Source organism: Centropristis striata, chromosome 11 (assembly GCF_030273125.1).
Source record: "Centropristis striata isolate RG_2023a ecotype Rhode Island chromosome 11, C.striata_1.0, whole genome shotgun sequence".
Lineage (NCBI taxonomy): Eukaryota > Metazoa > Chordata > Actinopteri > Perciformes > Serranidae > Centropristis > Centropristis striata.
Window position 1 is genome coordinate 35,109,170 of NC_081527.1, and position 24,223 is coordinate 35,133,392.

Here is a 24,223-nt window from a genome sequence, read left to right on the forward strand (position 1 = left end):
ACTCCGTGCGAGCAAGAAAGTGTGTTTGTGTGTGTTTTTGTGAATGTTGCCCCTACTTCCCTCCCAACCCCCCCTTTCTACCAGTAGCAAAATGTTGAAATGTACCAATCTGAAACATGACACTTTCTCAATGAGAAGAAAAAAAACCTGTCTGTGTCAGTGGTATTAAGATTCCCTCCTTTTCATGTTCATGCTCATAAGTCTTCTGCTTGCAATGCGTGGACAATGTCTGCTGCTCTGAGACTTATCAGGAGAATGCTGAGCCAGAGGATAACTCTAGCTGCCTTTCTGCTCTTCATCCCAACATCTCAATGTTCAACAAAAAATGGTACAGTATGCACTAAAGCTTTCTTATGTGACATATTGTGCATGTAAGAGCTTTGTTCCAGGTATGCATTGTGGAAGTTTGTGAGCTGTCAACATGTCTTGATGTAAGTAGAGCTGCAACGATTAGTCGACTACTTGATTAGTTGCTCGACTAACAATTAATCAATTATCAAAACAGTTTATTTTTCAAAGTAATTTGTCATGCAATAATTGCAGCAAATGCGGTTTTCAGTCTCTCAAGTATGGATATTTAAACATTTTATGTTTTTTTAACCATATTAAACAATATATATTTGGGTTTTGGACTGACCAAACAAGACATTTACAGAGAGGTGATTTTTTGTTTTTATTCAGTTATGTAAAGCACTTTGGTCAACCTTGGTTGTGTATAAGGTGCTCTAGAAATAAACGTGACCTTGACATCCCCTTGCATTTTTTTGTAAATTAGGATTTTAAATTGATCTGTCTTTGCCACAAGCCTTATAAAAATGGCTTTAAAAGTTTTAAGGTGTAAATTTGGGCTACTAACACCTGTAGCCACAGGCTATGTTTGCAGGATGCTCTGAGTGAATCTCTAGTCACAGTTCAACTTTTTTTTTCAAATTTCAAATTCTTGCACATACTGTGAAAACCCCCCAAAGAAATTCATGCACAAAAATAGAATTTTGTGCAACATACTCTAAACATATACTTTTTTTTAAACATCTCTCTGCAGATTCCCCTTTTTCACTCTCTAACAGGGCCACTGGTTTCTGTTTGCTGAAAAGATCAACCCGCTGCCTTGAAGTGCGCTGGACGACCGGTGATCGGCTTTTTGTAACCTCAACCAAAAAGTGCCTTGGAGCGCAGGGCAGAAGTGTGGGGAGTGAAGTGAGCCAATATGATTGTGACGACAGGAGCGTCCTACAAAAGTGGGAATGCAAGAACGAAACACTGCTTGCCCTCAAAGGCCAACAGCTCTATATTGAGGTCAAAGCTGACGAAACAATCGCTCTCTCCAGAAGAATCGGGCCGAATAATGAGCTTACAATCCCTGGGACATCCAGCGGTGCTTGTTCGAGAACATACAGAGGTACAGTATGAAACTGACCAGATAAACCTCAGGGTTAAAGAACAGAATACATGAGCAAATGCTTTAAAGCCTAATCACAAAACCTATAGATGGTGCATTATTTCATCCTCAGAGTTTGATTGTGCACGCCTGTAGTAAATCACTAGTTAAGAGAAGATAAAACAAGAAACATTTGCAAAACAATCCATCTTTGCAGAACATTCAATTTGCAACAGTTCAATTCAAGACAATTTTAATCGTTAATCTACCTCTTTTTTTCCCCTTTTAGAACTTTTCACCATTGAGGGAAATGCGTATGGTAAGATCTGCATGTTTCCCTTCCTGTACAAAGACCGGTGGTTTGGAGACTGCACTACATACGACTCCTCAACAAAGCGTCTTTGGTGTGCGATTGGAACAAAATATGAACACGAACAGTGGGGATACTGCCCGACTTCTTGTGAGTACTGGGCTGTCAGAACTCTTAACACTCAGAACTCTCAACACCCACACGGGATAAATTAATTAAAAGGTGCAATAAAACGGACATGTGCAATACAATTGATATGTGCAAAACACTCAATTTACCTCATGTATAAATTATAGCATTTTAAGTAGCCATTTATTTATTTTTATACTTATTTATTACATCACATGTCCTTGTTCTTGTTTTTTAAAAATGTTTTTACTCATGTTGTTTTGTGTTATGATTGTCATAACTATGCACCTCATGCAGTGGCACTTTCAATTTCGTTGTATAGTGAACTATATAATGACAATAAAGACTATTTGATTTGATTTGATTTGGGATTAGGATGCATGCTTAGTGCATATTTCAGCACTAAATGCATCTTCAGGCAGAATGATTTGGGTTCAGAGCACAGTTTGGATTGTGTCACAAGTTGTGCAGCATTAAAGCACAACTTTTAAATAAGAGTAATGTATAACAGTGTAATTTGAATGACTGATGACTTAAGTTTCTTTTTTCTCTTTGGATACACAGCCACAGACCACTGGTCGAAGAACGTTATATCAGGAGCGTATTACCAGGTCAACAAACAGTCGGTTCTCTCCTGGTCTCAGGCTCACACCAGCTGCAAACAGCAGGGTGCCTCCATGCTCAGTGTCACCGAGCCCCACGACCAGGCTTTCCTCTCCGGTAAGATGCTGCCTGCTGGATGTTTGCTGGTATTAATACAGATACATATTGACCCAACATAGATTGCAAATTACTCACATAGAAAATATTTGTTCAAGATGCAGTCTAAAGGCTGGTATTTGTTTCATTACGTTTCTGATTTTTTTATTTAAATTTGTAAGATTATTTAAAAGGGACAGTTCACCCCAAAATTGAAAATACATTTTTTACAATTTTTCCTCTTACCTGTATTTCTATTTATGAACCCAGAATGTTTTGGTGTGAGTTGCTCAGCATAGAGATGTCTGTCTTCTCTCGAGTATAATGAAACTAGTTCCAAGTGCCAAAAATAAATACATTTGAAAAACTCAACAGCAATGTCTCTTTGCAGAAATCATGACCCGGTTACTCAAGATATTCCACAGGCCTTGTTTGTGCACAGTTTCATGTAGGAACTATTTTCTTTCTGGTTCCTTCTTGAAACTGCTCACAACAAGGTCTGTGGATTATCTTGAGTAACAGAAACATAATTTCTGGAAAGAGACGTTGTTGAGTTTTTCCAAGTGTTTGTTGTGTGCACTACAAACTAAGTGCCATTTAATTGCATTTTACCTAAGAGAAGGCAGAAATCTCTTTTTGTTCAAGTTTCAGGAGTTTCCTATACATGTTTATTTCAGCATTTGAAACTACATACTTTATATTTTTTGACTGGGTAACAGAAACGAGGGTTGTTGTTTTGTTCGATAGATGGATGAAATTCCAATGTTTTTGTATTTTGCACCCATTCCTCTCACTCTTACAAGCTTTCACAAGGCTGTGTTTCCTTCAATCACCCTTAAACCTTTAAGATTAATTATCTCAGGAATGGTGCTCCTAAACCTTAAGCTCAACCTCATGTTTTGTTAAACAGGGAATTTGACGATCATTGTGAAACTGTGAGCACAGAGGAGAGACTGTGAGATTGTGCAATCTATTTTGTTCAGAAACACTCTGGTGGCAAATCTGATAGTCTCATTTGAATTTTAGAGCTGTAACATTCATTTACGATAACTTTATCGTTAAACATTAGACTGTTTTATTAGCCTGGTGCTCATGAATCTGGATTAATCTTGTAGCCTTTTTGTGTGTTGATTCATTGGTTTATTTCCTTCACTGTGTATTCTGTCTTTCTGCTGACTTGTTATTAAGCAATGAAAAAGAGGAACAATGTGGAAAAAGAGGAACAATTTCTTTACTCTGTCCTTTTCCTTTTTTTCATCCCTCTCAACCATACAAACACACAAACACACAGCACTACTGGGAACAGGGAAACATAAACTTTGGATTGGACTGGTCCTGGACCAAGAACACAACTGGCAGTGGACGGATGCGAAGCCCTTCCGTTATCTGAGATGGACTGCAGGTAAGTCTTCAGTAAAAAAAAAAAGTTTTAAAATGCTCTGCTTAAGCTCCCTTAATTCCCTAATTAAAAACCACCTGCATTTGTCTGGGGGTACACTGGAAGATTTTAGAGTAGCTCATCAGTAAAAAAAAAAAAAAAAATACAGTGCCTTGCAAAAGTATTCATACCCCTTGGATATTTCACTCTTTTGTTGCTTTTACACATGAAATCATGGTCAATATAATTTGGCCTTTTTAAAAAAGAATTTGCAAAAAAACCCCTCTTTAATATCAAAGTGAAAACAGATTTTTACAAAATAGTATTAATTAATTAAAAATATAGAAGGTAAAATAAATTATTGCATAAGTGTTCATCCCCTTTAAAGTAACTGAACTAATTCAACAGACTTCCAGCTGGTTGATGCAGCAGTGTCACAGTTAGTGAAATGGAGATCACTTGAGTACAGTTGATGTGTGTCAAGTGATCGTTGTATAAAAACGTGTGTCCGGGAGGTCCAGTCTCTGGTTCATCACTATTCCTGCTACAATTGTACCATAAAGACAAAAGAACACTCCTAGCAACTCAGAGAAAAGATCATTGAAAAGTATAAGTCAGGAGATGGCTACAAAAAAATGTCCAGCTCACTGAGATTGTGAGGACGGCCCGCTCTAGGCAGATTTAAACAAGGTCCATACTGCTTCAATTTCTTAATGATGGTTTAACTGAACTCTGTGGGATGTCCAGTGAGCTGGACATTTCTGTGTAGTCATCTCCTGACTTATACTTTTCAGTGATCTTTTCTCTGAGTTGCTAGGAGTGTTCTTTTGTCTTCATGTTGCCATTGTAGCAGGAATAGGACACATGTTTTTTTATACTACGATCACTTTACACACATCAACTGTACTCAAGTGATCTCCATTTCATTAACTGTGACTCTGCTGCATCAACTAGCTGGAACTCGGTTGAATTAGTTCAGTTACTTTAAAGGGGATGAACAGTTATGCAATAATTTATTTTTACCTTATAGATTTTTAATTAATTGATACTATTTTGTAAAAATCTTTTTCACTTTGATATTAAAGAGAGTTTTTTTTTGCAAATTCTTTTTAAAAAGGCCAAATTATATCGACCATGATTTCATGTGTAAAAGCAACAAAAAGGTGAAAAATCTGAATACTTTTGCAAGGCACTGTAAATAAATAAAAATATGATTTGATTAAAGCAATATTCCCATATATTACATTAACCATAACACCTGACCAATACATGTTGCAGTTATGTAGTGTGTAAAAACTAGTAAGCAAGCAAGCAAAGAAACTAATAAGCAGCTAAATGTAATTAAGGAAAGGTAGAAATAAATAGCTAAAAGTAATGGTAACGGTTGAGGTGAACTAAACAGTCTAAATAAATAAAAGTAATGGAAAAATGGTTAAAATAGAGTAAACTATTGGATGAACAGTTGAAATAGTAGCTCTAAGTGAAATTAACGGATATAGTTGAAATAGTTGCCAAAAGTGTCGCTAGCACACAAATGAAATAGTTAGCTAGAAATAATGAAGAAATGGTTGAAGTAGTTTGATTAAAGAACTAACTAAACTGTAAACTAAAAAGAAATGGAAATACTGTTACATTACTAAAAGTAACATATATGGATACATAGTTAAAATAGTTAGCTTAGTAACGGATGAATGGTTGAAATAGAGAGCAAGTTTCTGATGTTTACGTGTTTTGTTCATCAGGATAATCTTCACAAATGAACGCCACTTTTATGATGTTGGAAGCTTAATGCAGCTGACGGAAGTGAAAAGCATTAAACGTTATGCTATAGAGAACTACTCCACTGTCTGCACAACCGTTAGCTTCAGGCGCGCTCCAACAAGCTAACCAGTGGTTTTTACAAGCTAGCGAAGCTGTAACCTGATAAATTATTCATTAGCCACTTGTTAGCGACCACTTTAAGGACATAAATGACAGAAAACGTATATGTCGTACAACAAAATGCGAACATCTCTTCAGCTTGTGTTAACCACAGATTTATTTGAATTTTTTCAGGCATCTAACCACTAACCCATTGAAAAAGAGGACAGGTCCCATGGCGCTAAAATGCTCACTTACTTCTGGGTTTAAGAAATCATTCCTAATTAAACATCAATGAAACATGCAAATGTTTTAACTCATATCACATCTGCTAGTAAAGAAGGAATCTAAAGATAAATTATCTTGTTTTAGGACATCCACTTCCTAATCCGGGACACAACTGTGCATTTCTGGACTCTGCTGGGCAGCAGACTTGGCAGAGCTCATCCTGCAGCAAGAAAATGGGCTACATCTGCTACAAAGACGGGGCCCCGCCAACTCACCCAGAAAGTAGGCTACAGAAACATATTCTGCTTTATTCTATCTACATGTTCACTGCATGATGTCAGTCAATCACTCCCCTTTATTTTTTTATTCTATTCATCATCAGTTGAGCAAGGATTTTGTTCACCCCCTTGGATTCCCTACAATGGCCACTGCTTCCACCTTCAGCGTGTTCTGAAATCGTGGTCCGATGCTCAGAAAGAGTGCCGCAAAGAAGAAGGAGAGTTGGTGAGCATCCGCAATGTGGAGGACCAAAGCTTTGTCATCTCGCAACTTGGATTAGGTACGTGAAGACAATGGACATGACAAGAGTCCAACCTTCTGACAAATTTAAAAAATAACAATAAAATATAATGTATTTTATCTCACAAACGTATGATTTAGCCAGCATTGCCTGCAACAAAACATTTTATCACCTTGTGTACATAAGCTAGCCCATTATAGCAAAACAATATTTCTCCATAATGGCCAAAGCAGAATTTAACCCTTGTGTGATGTTCATATTGTTGTTACTCAGCCAGTGTTTGTGGGTCTGATGGACCCGTTGCATTTTGTGGCTTTTAATGCCTCACAATCAAACACTTTTATGTTAAAATACTGAACAGATGTTTACCTTATCCCAATTACAAGCAGTATAAACAATATATATGGTTAATATTTGCCCTTTACCTTTGTTAGGTCACATTTATAACTTATTATTTGTGTAATGTTCATATTGTTGTTACTCAGCCAGTGTTTGTGGGTCTGATGGATGCATTTTGTGGATTTTAATGCCTCACAATCAAATACTTTTATGTTAAAATACTGAACAGATTTGAAGTTGTCAGAATCAGAATCAGAATCACTTTATTAGTCCCTTGAAGGGAGATTTGTTTTGCAGCAGGACACACAAGACAAGGTACACAACGATAACAGAACAAGACCCAATAAAAGTCTAATATAACAGTTATCTGTGTGCAAAGCGTGTTGCTGACAGTGTGAAATTTTAGCCTCCGGTTGACATGAAGTATATTCTCCACTGTGCATGTGTGCAGGAACCACTGATGAGGTTTGGATTGGACTGAATGACATCAGAACAGAGGGGCTGTTTGACTGGAGTGACCACTCGGCTGTCACCTTCACCAGCTGGGCGTTTGGGGAACCATCTGTCTCCACGGTTACCGAGGACTGTGTTCTCATCAAGGGAGAGGTAAAGAGCGCCGTGTGGAGATGATGATGCAGATACAGTTTTATCTTTTTATAACCACATACACAGTGACAGGTAGCATCCTGGTTGTATCCTTTGAAGCCCTTTTGATTTGTGCAAATATTCAACTGCATAAGCAGCCACAATTTGTAGATTTTTTCTTATTTTAAAATTGTTTAACTAAATTTAGAAGTGGTCCAAGAACTAATAAATACATAACATAATAATAATAATAAAAATAATTATTATAATTATCATTACTATTATTATAATTATCATTATTAATTCAGATATTTATTACAGTTTATGACATTATGTGGCAAATAAAAATCACTGGATAGCAGGAAAATACCAAGTCAATAGTCCAAGAACAGATCAGTGGTCTGCACTAAAGTTTTCTATTATCCTCTTATTTTTCAATTATTCTAGTCATTTTTATTTACATGAAAATGAGAGAACATAGTGAATATTGTATGTGCTTTTTTCTTTCAGAATGGGTTCTGGGCGGATCGCGTGTGTGATGAGAAACATGGCTTTATCTGCATGAAGCAGAGCGCCACTGAACGCTCTGGAGATGAAATAGAAGACACGGCTAAAGGTTGCAAAGCTGTGAGTACACGTACATGTTATCTATGAAAGAAAAAGTTTATGGCCTCCATAAGCATCCGGCTAATCAAAGTACACAAGTAAAACCCCAAAATGATTGGCCATGATCCTCTCATGTGGATCCCAGCACTGTAGATAAATGTACATTGATATGTAGCATTTTTTTTTTTAAACATGTTTTTATTTGAAGAAATGAGTATTGATCACAGATATTCAACATACATCATTTTTCTTATTTTCTTCCCTCATCCCCATCGTGCTGTCAATACGGAAAATAAATAAAAAAATTAAATAATGAAAATAAACTTGTGAGTGAGAAGTACACCTCAAATGTTATACAAAAAAAAAAAAAAAAAAAAAGTTACAGGCATGAAAATATATACAAGGTTAAAATAATATTGTAATACAAAATAAATCTAATATCGATCTAAATAAAGTTAAACTAAAATGAAAAAAAAAATATATATCCCCTTAACGCCTGAATTTATATAGCTGTATATAAAAAAATGTTTTATGTGTGTTTTTGCCTTTAAGTAAATGGTAAATAATGTTGAGATTATTAATTTCACTTTTGCACAAAAAATAAATAGAAATTTTGGTATGTTGCAAATTTGCGACAACAGGCATAATGGTCAATAATAGGATAACAATAACACAGTAATATAACAGTGAAAAAACAATGTTTTATTTATTCACCCTCGTTTATTTATATAAACCTGCAACAGCAGGTATTCAACCGGCATTGGGGGAATGCAGACGCTATCTCGGCTGGTTGACTGAGTCAAACGGTTTGTAGCATTTTGGCGACAGCAGGCGTTAAGGGGTTAAATACATATATATACATACATACACACATACATATACACACATATATATGATATGTAGCATTTTAAAATCAGTTCTAATCAGCCCTCTGTTTCCTACAGGGGTGGAAAAGCCACGGCTCCTACTGCTACTTTGTAGGAACGGAGACAAAGACTTTTGATCAAGCTAAAGAAGACTGCAAGGCCTCAGGCTCCTACTTAGTAGATGTATCAAATGGGTAAGAACACTTTATGATATAATTAGAAAGGATATGATTGTGTGTGTGTGTTTGTACTGTTATATGAACTTGTGTAAATATTTGCAGGGTGGACAATGCTTACCTTGTCAGCTTGGTGGGGTTGAGACCAGAGAAATACTTCTGGCTCGGCCTCTCAAACCAGAAAAACATTGATCAATTTAGGTGGACCAACTCAGAGTTTGTGAAGTTTACTCACTGGAACACTAACATGCCAGGTATGGAGAGAGACGTACTTCCATCTTTCAAATACAGCGGCATAAACAGCAGCAAAATTAACATTTGACTGTTTTTCTCCCTCAAAAACTCAAGGGTATGAACAGGGCTGCGTTGCAATGACAACTGGGGTTTTGGCCGGACTGTGGGATCTGCTGCCCTGCACCAATGCGGAGAAATACATCTGTAAATACCTGGCAGATGGTGCAGTTTTAACCGTGCCACCGCCAACTCAAACTCCTCCTAAGTGTGAGGAAGGTTGGGTTCGAGTGGGAACAAGAAACCTCTGCTCTAAGGTACAGCCAGAGGTCAACCTCTGCTTAAACACAATCAAAATCTACTAATATATATATAAAAAAACAAGTCCCAAGTACTGCCACAATCACCAATCATGTATGAATGTATTTTAACAAAATAAATGTTGATTTTGATTTTTAAATGTGTTTAAAATGGATCATTAAAACTTTTTCTTCAAGGCAATAAATCGGTTTTTCATTCAATGATACACACTTTTGGGCAAATTAAATCAACAAATGTATAAAAGTCTATTCAAATAATCTATAATCTGTAAACCTGAGAATTTATATTAAAATCTGAACAGTATACTAGTGTATTGATGTCAAACAGTGGCATACTGTAGTGTAATCTGAAGGAAAAATATGTGATTACAGCACTTTAAGAAAATGTCATTATTTACAGGAATTTACACTGAAATTTTTTTACAGTGTACTCTGAATATACAGTTATTTGAACCTGGTCTCACAGGAATCCGTGAAATAGCCACGGATTCGCTTAACTCAAAATAGCCACGGAATCGCTCAAATTTCCGTGAAACTGACACGGATTTCGCTACAATGCAAGTTAATGACAGTCATATCCCGTGGCTATTCCATGGATATTTGTTCCTATTGGTTTGTTCCAAGTCACGTGACTTTCAAGGTCCCGGCGGTCAGAACAAAAAACATGGCAGACAGTTCTCTCATTTTTAGTGAAAAAAAAAACAATATTTTGACTTAGTTTCTGCATAAAAATGGATTTTGATCACATTTCTAGCGAGAAATATATGTTTTATTTTCTAATTATTCACTCAGTGAATGTACATAATCACTTTGTATGTTGGAATAGCCACGGGATATGACTGTCATTAACTTGCATTGTAGCGAAATCCGTGTCAGTTTCACGGAAATTTGAGTGATTCTGTGGCTATTCCACGGATTTTGAGTTAAGCGAATCCGTGGCTATTTCACGGATTCCTGTGAGACCATGTTGGTTATTTACTGACAAAACTGTGAACAGAATTGTGTTAGAAATCTTCTAGTTCTACACTGTATTATAAGTTTTACGGTGTAGTCTGCAGCTGTACATATCTGGCCTGCTTTAATCAGGCTGTCACTCTTGTGTTTAAGTTTTTCACAGGGCCTCGTGCAGATGAGAAGACGTGGTTTGAGGCCAGGGATTACTGCAGGGCCATCGGAGGAGACCTGCTCAGCATCCACAGCAATATTGAGCTTTATGTGGGACGGTATGAGCTGGTTAAATACAATTTTAACTTGTTGGAGCACCAAACACCTGATGAAAAACATCATTACGGTGAAAAAAGAAACTAGCACCTGGAGGCATACATGTGTATTTCATTAACCCATTTAAGCCGGGAAAGCGGATACGTCGTTTTGTAGTATTTGTAGTTTTTTCCACCTATTTTCGGTTTCTTGGCCAATGAAATGCATCAGAATACATGTGGGAGTGTCGCAATGCAACGCGTTGATTTAAAAAAAAAAACTTTATTGAAGGTTTGGACAAATAAACTCAACTTCTTATAAAAGCCACATGTATAAGCTCTCAGATATATGTTTTACAGGCATTTTTTCCAGTTATTTTAGGCCTAAATGGGTTAAAGTCTATATTTAGTTTCATACAGTGAATAAATAAAAAGTAAAAAAAAAAACAGAACATTTTCTCTGCCGTTATGAGTTAATTAGCTTGAATACTTCTTTGCTGGAGTTGTTATCACCTCAGTTACATCCGGCCTTTAAATGGCGTCAACATGCTAAAATCTGTGGTGGAATAACTAAGTATATTTACTCAAATACTGTACTTAAACTTAACTTTAAACCCCACTACATTTTGAGACAAATATTGTACTTTTTACTCCACTTAATTTAGCTGCCAGCTTTAGTTACTTTTTTGTTGATTGTTGGTTGAGATTTAACATAAAAAAAAAACATGATAAATTTGATTGGACAATTTTATAATTGAAACGACATATCAGTATATTAATGTATTAAAAGCCCTATATTTACAAAATTATTATTATTACAAAATTATAATTATTATTATTATTAATGCATTAATACAAATGGAGGTCCATTGGGTGGGTCAATTCTGCATAACGAGTACTTGTACTTATTATAAATTAAGTACATTTTGATGCTGTTACTTTTGTACTTTTACTCAAGTAAAATTTTTAATGCATGTGGTATTCGTACTTAAGTAACTTAAGTAATGGATCTGAATACTTTTTCCACCACTATCAAATATGAGGTTGGACAACTGAATCATTTATATGATTTTGTGTCATGCAGACATGGAAGAGCCTGGATTGGACTACGCATGGCTGCTGATGCGACCGCTGGTTATACATGGAGTGATGGATCCGCGGTGGGTTAACTGTTAACTGTATATATATATATATATATATATATATATATATATATATATATATATACTATATAAAAAGACACATATGGTTTTTTTCTCACTGTCTGACATGAAATCAGACAATCACTTTTCCTGTTTTAGGTCCGTAAGGATTACCAAAATTATTTATATTTGCTAAATGCCAGAATAATGAGAGAAGGATTTTTTAAAGACTATTTCTTATTACTTTCTTCAAAGTCAGAAGTTTACATACACTAACATTATTATGCCTTGAAACAATTTGGGAAAGCCCAGATTATGCTGTTTATTTTAAGGCACACCTGAAACACACTGCTTCTTTGTGTAACATCATGGGAAAGTCAAATATATATATATATATATATATTTATTATATTATATATATATATATATATATATATATATATATATATATATATATTTATTATATAATATATATATATATATTTATTATAATATATATATATATATATATATATATATATATTATATAATATATATATATATATTTATTATATTATATATATATATATATATATATATATATATATATATATATATATATATATATTTATATACACACACATACATACATAAATACAGTATTTGATGTTTCTTTTTGTTTACAGGTAAACTTCCTGCACTGGCAGGAAGGAGAGCCAAACAATCAGAATGACAGCGAATCGTGTGCTGAATACAGAATGTATAACTGGGACGAGGCTGGGTCTTGGAGCGATGTGAACTGTGAAAGTTACAATGACTGGCTGTGTCAGATCCGTGCAGGTACAGTTGAAAATAATTGTGTACTGACTGCCTATATTTTGTCTCTTCTGAACAGAAATTATTTTTAACCTTCAACCAGGAAAAACAGACTTGTGCATTTCGTGCTTAATTTCAGCTCGAGTAATTGTTTTCCCCAGTGTTTTCCACAATACATAATGTATATTTATCACAAAAAGCGTCAAAGCGTCAAACAACAGGGATTCAGAGTTGATGATAAATAATTTATATTTTATCAGGCCGTTAACCAGATGTCATATTTATGGCATTTCTAGACAAAGTGTTCTCTTTTGTTTAGATTTTAACAGCAAAAGACATTAAGGAACCTGTAGACAATAGATGTAATAAGTTAACTAATGACAATTAAGTGAAATGAGCCAACTTTCACAATAAAAACCCTAAACCCCCACTGATTTACATTAAACTCAAAGTAGAATACAAAGTGGGGAGAATGACACATGATTGTTTTCTTCCTACATGAAACTGACATTTGTTTGTGGCCTTACAGGAGTGATTCCAAAACCACCTCCAAATAATACTGCAGTGGGTAAGTTGACATTGTATAACCACACACACACACACACACACACACACACACACACACAGGGTAAGAAACAAGAGATGAGGTGAGTGGGCTAAGAGGGACATTTAGTTGAGTTGAAAAGGTTAATCCAGTCTGTCTGACTCATTCATCCGGGCAATATGGCGAAAATGTTGTCTAAACAATACAAAATGTCTTTTTGTAATTGTATTAAATATTTAAAAAAATATATATATAAAATTTCTAGTTCAAAAGTGTCACAATTACCCCTTTTCGACCAACGCGAACCCAGTTCTTTTGCTGGTGCTGGTTCACACTTGGTTCAACTCTCCACAACTATAACAACAATGGCAGACTACATAGTCTCTTTACAAATGTTGCTCCTGGCTTTGGGAGCCTACATTGGCATCCAAACACGACATGTACAACACATTTGGGCTGCTCATCTTGACTGCTGTAGATGGCGTTTATGTTCTTATTAATACTGAACGTAAGATGTTAATTTTAGCCTTTATTGTAAGCTAACGCTAGCCCATATTGTGAGTTGGTGCGGCTCTGGAACCAGTTTTCCTGGCTGAGAGCCGGTTCATTGGCAGTCAAAAAGCGAGGAACTGGTTCAAGATTAGGCTCCAGCTCCAAACTACCCCTGGCATTGCCTTGGTCAAAAAACGGAAAAAAGGTGAAAAACCAGTGGCCAAACTTATATCGATATGGCTTTACATTATTTGGACAACTATATCAAGATATATATATATATATATATATATATTTACATGTCATTTTTACTGTTATCGAGATATGAAATTACAAAAATTACAAAAAAAGATTTTTGCCATATTGCCCAGCCGCACTGACTCATTGATCCTTTGTCTGACTGAGGTCTGTGGAAGTCAGATTCTATGGCTGATGGTTGCTGTCCATGTTTCTGAAGTAGTGACCTTTTTCTTAGACTCACTCCTTATTATAAATGAACAAATCATCTATTGGTGATGAAAATATAAAATGCAGCATATTAAGAGACGAGTGGCGGCTAGTTAGACAGAATGAAACCAAGTGAATATTACTGCACTAATGAGCAGAATATATCACAAAAGGCTTAAAACTGACAGTTTTAGATGTTTTGGTAAACCCAGATGTAACAAGCCGAAGTGAAACATACACATAGAAATGTATTAAAAGGGGCATGAACAACATAAATGGGTGCTTATATCGGCCAACTTGAGAAGACATGTAATTCTTATTTTTAGGTTGATACATGTGTTGTGGGTTTCACCGAGAGCATGTTTATCATATAATTTATTTTTGTTTCTTATACTGTCTGTACAAGCCTGCAAGAAACAGAAAAGTAATTTGTCAATGTGTTTCTAAAATCACTGCAGTGCATAACACTACTTCAGATGGCTGGACTGTGTGGAAAGGGAATCACTATTTATTTAACCAACACTCAATGACCATGGAGGATGCTCGACACTTCTGTCGGCAGAGGCATGGTGACTTGGTATCCATCATCACTAAAGAGGAAAATACCTTCATATGGAAACAGGTGTTGTTTGCTTACGTAAAATTTCAAATCTGATACATATTTAAAGACAGTGTACCATGTAGAAAAAAGGGTCTTAAAGCGTGTGTATATCTGTGCGTGTGTGTTCACAGATTTCCAGAAGCTATGCAACATACTATATAGGTATGTCAGTGGATCTTGATGGGTCATTTTGGTGAGTATCAATGAAAGCCATAAAATGTAAAAGAGGGAATCATTGGTTCTATGCAAGGCCTAGTGAATATTACAGTTTAATTTGTATTTCATTATGGCATTATTGCGGTACAGTAGTTTCATTTTTTCATTTGATCCCTTTGACCTTGAGTTTTTCCTGTGTGCGAGTGTGTGTGTGTGTGTTTTAAGCAATATTTTGTTTTCTAGTTTTTTTTTAAACCAGGCTATATTTATCGTCACCTATATATTATATTTGTCCTCTCTTTAGAACCTGGTCTCACAGAAATCCGTGAAATAGCCACGGATTTCGCTTAACTCAAAATCCGTGGAATAGCCACGGAATCACTCAAATTTCCGTGAAACTGACACGGATTTCGCTACAATGCAAGTTAATGACAGTCATATCCCATGGCCATCCCATTGATATTTGTTCCTATTGGTTTGTTCCAAGTAACGTGACTTTCAAGGTTCCGGCGGTCAGAACAAAAAACATGGCGGACAGTTCTCTCATTTTTAGTGAAAAAATCAATATTTTGACTTAGTTTCTGCATAAAAATGGATTTTGATCACATTTCTAGTGAGAAATATATGTTTTATTTTCTAAATATTCACTTAGTGAATGTACATAATCACTTTGTAGTGAAGATCACTCATTAACTTGCATTGTAGCGAAATCCGCGTCAGTTTCACGGAAATTTGAGCGATTCCGTGGCTATTCCACGGATTTTGAGTTAAGCGAAATCCGTGGCTATTTCACGGATTTCTGTGAGACCATGTTGCTCTTTATTCTCCATGCATATCAGCAACAAGATGTACAAAAAGGAGTAATATGAATGATTATTGTTTGCATGATTGCACATTATAATTCAACTTGACTGTGTTTGCTTTAAGGTGGATGGATGGGTCTTCGTTGGGGGTACAAAAATGGGCTGACGATCAACCAAATACGGAAGCCTTTAATGAGAACTGTGTTAGCATGTATTATTATAATGGTGAGTAATGGCGAACTGAGGAATGACAAATAAAGAAAATTGCTCAATCAAGATAAGATGCTCTGGAGATTATATGAAGTATATGTTACTCACTGTGTCTCTGCTGTATTTACAGCCGAATGGCGCACTTGTAATTGTGGCCAAGAGCACCAGTTCATTTGTAAACGCAGAGGCTCAGCACCCGTCAACTCCACTGCAGCTCCCACAGTTGCCCCGAAAGGCGGCTGTCCACTCAAGTGGAACAAATTGGACTCAAAGGTCACAAATCACTGTTTCTGTTCATTTAGATATTCACTGCAAAACTTTCATCACCACTATTTTAACCCTTTGATGCACAACATGGGTCTAAAGTGACCCGACAGAGTTTTCATGTTCTATATCTTTGCAATAATTCATCATTCAGTGTTCCAGGTTTTCCTCAATTAGTTTGTTTTTGATCATCATACATCCTAATTTCTATGTTTTCCTTTATTTATTTTGATTAGAATCCCCTTTTCTGTCACTACTCTTCTAATACACAACATGGGTGAAAAATGAGCCATTTTTTAGCTAAGTAGCTTGTTAAGCTAACTTCTTAGCTAACTACTTGGCTAAGTAGTTAGCTTAGCAAGCTACTTAGCCAAGTAGTTAGCTATGTAATAATACAAAAACTTGGCACAGAAACACACAACATTACACAAGCATTAAATAACAGGGGAAATAAATGCGGGTCCTTTTTTACCCATGTTGTGCATCAAAGGGTTAAACAACAGTTCTAAAGCATTTAGTCATTCTTTGTTATCTACCTTAAAATGGTGCTTTTTACAGTACTTTACTCCTCTGTAATAGCAAAAATGTAATTTCAGTTGTAAAAATAACTCAAGACTTCTCTTGACAGTTTGATATTGTTATTCTATGTTTAGAGCTTTTTGTTATTTAGTTAACAATCACGATATCTTGATATATGATTTATTCACAATGCAATTCCACTGGAAGACAATTAATTATCATATTGAATTATTCTCCAGCTTCAGGATAAGATTATCAGAAGAAAAAAATATATATGGTCGCCCATAAAGTTGGAATAATTTAGTTTTCAGACACAATCCACTGTTAATTGTGGTTTCATTTTCATTGTGATATTGTTGGAAGAGATTGATTCACAATCATTTCATGGAGAGAGGTCAAAAAATATTTTATTTCAACTTTATGGGTGACCGTGTATGTAGGTGACAATGATTTGAATGTTTCAATAAGGAACATAGAAACACTGTGAAATAAGCACACACATGTTAAGATCAGAAAATAAATTAATCAAAGAGTGAAACATAACAATTTAATTTATCATCTGCAGTGTTACCGTATCAACACTAACCAGCCGACCACCTGGGATGAAGCCAGGAAACAGTGCATAACCATGGGAGGCAATTTAGCCTCAATTCCCACAAGGCGCATTCAAGGTTTGTTGTACTTTACATTTTTTTAAAGTAATGATCGAAATCATACATATAATCATTGTGAGAGCAATGGAAGCATTGATTCTTCACCTTGGAAACTGCAAAAATATATCCATATTTTTTAAATGTATGAAAATTTGACCTTGGGTTAAGATGTCTTGCCAGTCTGATTTCAATTAAATGAAAGAAGAATCATGCAGAAATGTAAATGTGCAATAAATTAAATGTATACATTTTTTTTCACTTCTACCTTTACATTTCTCAGCATTTTTGACCACCAAAATGGCTGAAATAGCATCTATCGACCTCTGGATCGGTTTAAGCAGTTTAAAACAAGATGGGTTTTACTGGACTGATGGCAAAGCAAGGCGATACACCAACTGGGGCTATTCTGTAAGTACACACTATCTACTACCTTAGTGTTGTGTTACTGTTCAGTAGGAAGTAAATGCTTTGAAATATCACTCATCCTGTTCTGCTCTGTAGAAAAACCGACGTCGTCATGGGTCCTTTTATCAACGATGGAATGAGGTAACTTAGTTTAAAGTAAAGTGAGCTTACTGTATTTTTAGTTTTTGTCAGAGTGGATAAAAGTCCTAGGAGTTAAGTCATCAGGCCAACCAATCAATCAATCAATCAAGACCACTGCAAGTTTTAACTCTAATCCTGACCTCTCCCAATGTCCGTCACCAGGAAGACTGTGTTGTGATGACCAACAGTCCTACCCTTGGCACCGGTAAATGGATGATTAAGTCCTGCAATGACACAAATGGATTTGTCTGTGCCAGAAATCTTGGTAAGTTTAACCTTTTTTTCTCTTTTAGAAATTGTGTGAAGCTTAAAAATGAGTCATGCAACTTCTTGTGTAAGTGTAGTATATAAGACTTGATAAGATTATCAAGAAGGCTGGCTCTGTACTTGGTCTCAGGCTGGAGACTTTTGGGACTGTGGTGGAGAGGAGAACACTGAACAAACTGCTGTCCATCATGGACAATGATCAGCAGCCTCTCCATCACACAGTAGAAAGACAGCGGAGCACCTTCTCTCACAGGCTGCTCCAGCTCCGCTGTCATAGGGACAGATACAAAAAATCTTTCCTGCCACATGCCATCACACTGTACAATAACAAATAATAGCCTGGTTCATTACATACTGTCTATGCACTTTATGTGTTCTTTATGCACACTGTATATTGCACCTTATTTGTTTCATAGCACCAACATTTTTATACTGTATATTCATATTTATTCTGCACTGGAATTCTATTCTACTCCTTAATACATACTCCTTCTCATACTCTTTAGACACTTTATATTTTATTGTATTTTTATATTTTATTGCTTGAAGTATGCCTAGGTTGTTCTTTTTATTTAATTGTCATTGTCTATGTGTGTAATGCTGCTGCTACACTGTAATTTCCCAGCTTGGGATAAATAAAGTCTATCTATCTATCTATCTATCTATCTATCTATCTATCTATCTATCTATCTATCTATCTATCTATCTATCTATCTATCTATCTATCTATCTATCTATCTATCTATCTATCTATCTATCTATCTATCTATCTATCTATCTATCTATCTATCTGATCTGGTGTACAGCACTATTCTGCCCATATATCAGTGTGCATTCCACATAGTAAACTTGGGTTGAAAATCTGTAAGCATTATAATAAGCTACAGTTCCTGGGACAATTTTGATGTCTGTAAAACTAAGAAAAATAAAATAATAATCTCTGCTCAACAGACCCAAGTATATCGCCCAAACCAGAGCCAGGAGTTCCCAACATCTACGTAACTCTGGGCAATGACAGTATCAAGGCTGTAACAAAAAATCAGACCTGGGAGGAGGCCCAGAAACAATGTGAAGGGGATAAAGCCAACCTGATTAGCCTGCGAAATGATTGGACGCAGGCCTACGTCGAGCTGCTGGCCATGAATGTCAAATCTCCTATTTGGATTGGACTGAACAAAGAGAAGGTACAGCACCGCAACCAACTGAAGTCACTGTAATATAGCACAAAATCTCATACAGAGAAAACTTTAACCCTCAAAAAATCTGATGATGTACTGTACAACAATTAAGAATAACTAAACCCTAACCCTAAGAAAAATGAGTAGCTTTTATTAATGACACTTATCACAGAACCCTCACAGGACAGCTGACCATCTACTCTGTGATGTTATGTAAAAGTGTACATTTGTTAAATCTATTTTGAAAAGAAAGACATTCATAAAGCATGTTTAACTAAAATGTTGATTTGATCCATTCTTGCTTTCAGACACATTATTTTAGGTATATTGACGGCTGGCACATGGCCTCTGCAAACTGGGCTGAAGGGGAACCAAGCAGTAACAAACCTTGTGTGTACCTGGATGTGGATGGGAAATGGAGGACTGCTTTATGCAATCAGACCATGTACAGCGTTTGCATGCAGTCTACAGGTACGATCATTAGCAGGCAACGTAATTGAAGACAATTTATTATTTATTTAGTTTATGATTTCAACAGTCATTATTGAGCAGTTCACTGAGCTGAGCTTTGATACTATAGCACTAATCCTTGGTTATTACAATGGCAGTATATACTTGTTTTAAGTTCTCTGCATTAAATAATTAGTATCCCTCTATCCCGGTCTCACAGATGTGCCACCAACAGAGTCGTCTATCTTCCCAGGGGTTTGCCCTGAAGAGACAAATGAGGAGTACCACCAGAGTTATACCTGGCTGCCATATAAGGGCCATTGTTATGTGTTTGTAACAGAGGAAATTGAATGGGCAGATGCAGCTAGCAGCTGTGTCAGGCATGGTAAGAAACACTTTAGATCTAGAGTTAATCAAGTGTTATGGTGAGTAGTTTACTGGTGTCAGGAAAAATGATTTATTGTTACAACCAAATTGTTGTTTTTCTTTTGTGAAGGTGGAATCCTGGCTAGCATTGAAGATCCTGATGAGCAACAATTCATTCAAAGCAATGTGGAAATATTTCAGGACAGTCACAGTTCTTTCTGGATCGGCCTGTATAAAACTCATAAAGGTATGATTACACTTCAAGCGGCTGCATGGAAAAAACATTTTTCAAAGAAATACTGTGCCTAAAGCCATAGTAAACAGAAATGGTCGTTTCTTGTTGGTAACACAATACCCTCCTTCCCGACTCAACAAAAGTGAAAGTAAATCATTTTGTTGTTTTTTTCATTGCTGTGTCTGCTATTTTCATGACTTCGTAGCCAAAGAGTGATGCCCATAAATCCCCCAAACACTGCAAAATGAAACAAAAAGAGTATAAAAAGGCAGAGGTCAGGATGATGCTGCATATCTTGATTCATTACCGCCATCTGTTGATAGGTAGAAAAATTAAACCATTTGCAGGAATCTACATAACATCATCTGCATACATGTGAATGTGCACATTGAAACAAATTGATCATACAATCAATTTTCCCCTAAATTGCTTTTGAAAAATGAGTTGTTGTTGGGTTTTTTTTTTAATTATTAAAAAAAAAAAAAAAATTGACAGGGCCACCAAAGAACACGTGGGGCAAATTACAGATACATAATAATATCAAACAGTTATACAGTGAAAATAGTAATACATCAAATCTCTGTTTGGCCTCAGGCACATGGAAGTGGTTGGATAAAACAGTCATGGACTACACTAACTGGGCTGAAGAGGAGCCTGATGACGACGACTATGGAGAGATTGGAACCTCAGATGGAGCTTGGAGATCAGGTCGTAGATGGCATGACCGAGCATACATCTGTGAAACACCCAAAGGTAAGATCATCTTATCTATGTTATTTAAATATAAAGTGTTTCCATAAGCACATGTAGCATGTCCAAAAATCCTCTTGTATAAGAGGGAGCCACTCTCAAGACTCTGTTAATGTTCTTTTAATATCTGGGAAAAAAAAAAAAAAAAAAAAATCAAACTGGGAATATTTGTTAATGATTTTTTTGGTGTTCCCAGTTTTACAGTACATACCTTTTACAACAACTATATCTAATTTCTGACATGTACAATGACAACAAAGTACGTTCAAATATATATATATATATATATATATATATATATACATTTATATAAACAGACTTGTGACATTGGCGTTAGAAAAAAAGCAATTGATCGTGTGAGCAAAATTCATTATTTTATTGGCTAACCTGTTTTATTATTGACGTGCAAAATCCACAGAAATTTTAACAACAGTCAAGAAAAAAAATCCACAGCAAAAAATAAAAAGTTTTGGACTCTCATAGAGAATTGATTTGCAATATACTCACACAAAACAACTGCCGATTATTGATCTGAAAAGGCCTTAAAGGTCCATTGTCCTAAAAAGATAATAAAATAAATAACAAAACATGTTATGATTGCACTGTTTATGTTATTAAGTGGCTTGTTTCCAGAGAACAAAAAGGGTCATCATCCACCATAGGGGAACTTAGATCTGAGTGGGGTGGAGATGGAGCTGATGAAATTACACTTTAATATTTCTCAAAAAATGTGTAATCTGAGCATGTTTCCCTTCTTTTCCCAACAGTGATGCCCTCAGATCCAGGATCAAAATTTGGTAAGTTACACATTTGCATCCTCTCTAAGTTGTGTAGTATTTATCTATTTAAAGTTAAATTTACTTTGCAATATTTTGACTAATCAACATCTTTTTTCTGAATCTTGTGCAGAACCTCACGGGGGTGGGAAAACTCGCAGTCGTGTCCACACAAGTTTGATAGTTGTGCTGATCATCACTGTCACTTCTTCGCTGATAGTCCTTGCATTCTACATGTACAAGAAGTCTCCTCGTCCCTCACCAACCCCCTTTGACAATCCACTCTACTTCGACAGCGAACGATCCCAGCCCGATGTGGTCGACACCAACAAACTAATAGAGAGTGCAGAAGTAGAAAACCCTGAGCCTATTATAACTCTGTGATTAATAAAGTAGCCCATTCTAGTGGAACATACATAGTAATTTACTGTATCCCAGACTGATGTATTAAACTCTGATGCTTCATTTGTGTTTTTGCTTTGATTGTTGTTGTTTTTACTATATTTGGTATATATTCAGTTATTTAACAATATGTTACTAAGTGTGCGTTTCAATGAAGTTGGCATTGTCTGACTTCGTGGAACAGAACAATTTAGGCTCTAGGATGTCTCAATGGGAATGATTGGTATTTGATTTTGTCTTTGTATCTATGATTGAATGTATATAAATGTGCTAATACTCACTAGATGCTGTTCATTGCTTGTACTCTTGAAATGTGTAAAAAAAAATCCCCCTGCCTGTCACTGTTAAAGAACATTAAATTTGGCACTAAGCAATACATTTAATGAGTTATATCATGAAATAAAATAACACTTCGCATCATCCTCCCTTTCTAGCTGTCCATTATCTTGTTTACTTGTATGAATGAATCAAAATGCATATACAATTTACTATTAATGGGGTTTGAGGTCTGTTTTGTTCTGGATACCTTGTAACTGTAGCTGTACCATCTAAAAACTAGAATAACTACAATGTCATTCAGCAGACACTTTTATCCAAAGGGACAAACAAATGAGAGTAAATACAACACAAGCAAAGACGAAGTCAAGAAACATAGCAAGAGTAAGTTAACTACATTGTAAGTTAGTAACTGGATTGTGTTTGTATGCCTTGACCCAACAACCAAGTAACAGTTAGACTAAATGTAAAAAATATGGTTACAATCTCCCCCTCTCTTCCTGAGTTATGGGGTTATTGCAGAACTAACGTTTGACCTAATATAAAAAAAACATCACTTTATCATTTTCATCCTGACACACGCACCAACAGCCCCATTGGCTCCCATATTAAAAACGCAGGAAGATTTCTGTAGAAAAGCATATTGTTTTTTTCAGAGTTTTTCGCTCTTACAAAGCCATTTCTTCATTTTTCTTCACAAAAAACATATGTAGCTGATATATGAATGATAGTTCGAGGCCAGAAATTCCAGTCTGTCCACCTCTGGCTGCTGTCACTGTGTCGGAACATTCTACAGCTGCAGTTAATTCTGTTGATTGCTCTGCTCTGATTGCCTTTGATATGATTACAGTTACAGATACACACACACACTTTGAGGTTAAAGGGCATAGGTTGCTGTATAGCTAAATACTTGAAAATGAATGCATGTTGTAGGTGTGCTCCTTGTACATTATATAGTATCATAACATTACTAGTATTAATTGTTTGAAATCTCTGAAGAATCTCATCACAGTGTACACACACCGACAGTAGCCCCCGCGGCCCTTTCAGAAGTTCCTCAGAGGAAATTTTTAATCACTTGCGTGCCTGCAGTAAATGTCACAGAACTCGCATAATGTTTTCTAGGATGGGGGAGGAGGCAGAACACGCCTCGTGTTGGATTTGGAGCAAGCGAGAGGAGGAAAGCTGGAGGCCAGGAGCAGGTAGGCAGTGAGCAGTGACCAACTGGAGTGTGTTGTGGTTGAGGGCCGAAACACTCGGTGAAGGTTGTGCCCCACCTGATGACATCTGCTCCTGGTCGAAGGTTACAGCTACCTACTAAGGCAGCTGTGGAAGGCACCCACAAGTGTTTGGAAATAGTGTTCCACATACACTAGATTCATCATCAGGCCAATTTCCTGTCAACTCTGATGACACACACAAACTGTACGTTACAGTGTTTCCTGTGGAACAAGAAGGCTTGTCTTATCTTCTTATCTTTGTTACTCTGCCCTGGGGTCTCCTGTCTGTTTCCAACTTTATGTTCAA

The 24,223-nt window shown here is 36.1% G+C and overlaps 1 protein-coding gene across 1 annotated transcript; it reads left to right on the top strand.

Annotated features, from left to right (window-relative positions):
• Window positions 1-224: 224 nt before the first annotated feature.
• On the top strand, window positions 225-22,794 carry LOC131980869 (macrophage mannose receptor 1-like). Its single transcript, XM_059345177.1, has 31 exons — window positions 225-328; window positions 1,043-1,399; window positions 1,668-1,838; window positions 2,382-2,537; window positions 3,808-3,918; window positions 6,127-6,264; window positions 6,365-6,541; window positions 7,293-7,447; window positions 7,937-8,053; window positions 8,977-9,092; window positions 9,180-9,328; window positions 9,423-9,622; window positions 10,733-10,848; window positions 11,909-11,984; window positions 12,632-12,785; window positions 13,291-13,329; window positions 14,703-14,866; window positions 14,977-15,038; window positions 15,929-16,029; window positions 16,145-16,287; window positions 17,363-17,468; window positions 17,731-17,858; window positions 17,952-17,996; window positions 18,159-18,261; window positions 19,215-19,447; window positions 19,750-19,912; window positions 20,112-20,276; window positions 20,388-20,504; window positions 21,087-21,245; window positions 22,010-22,039; window positions 22,152-22,794. Exons 1-31 carry the CDS (start codon window positions 226-228, stop codon window positions 22,400-22,402), a joined length of 4,305 nt encoding a protein of 1,434 aa, XP_059201160.1. The 5' UTR covers window position 225; the 3' UTR covers window positions 22,403-22,794.
• Window positions 22,795-24,223: the final 1,429 nt, after the last annotated feature.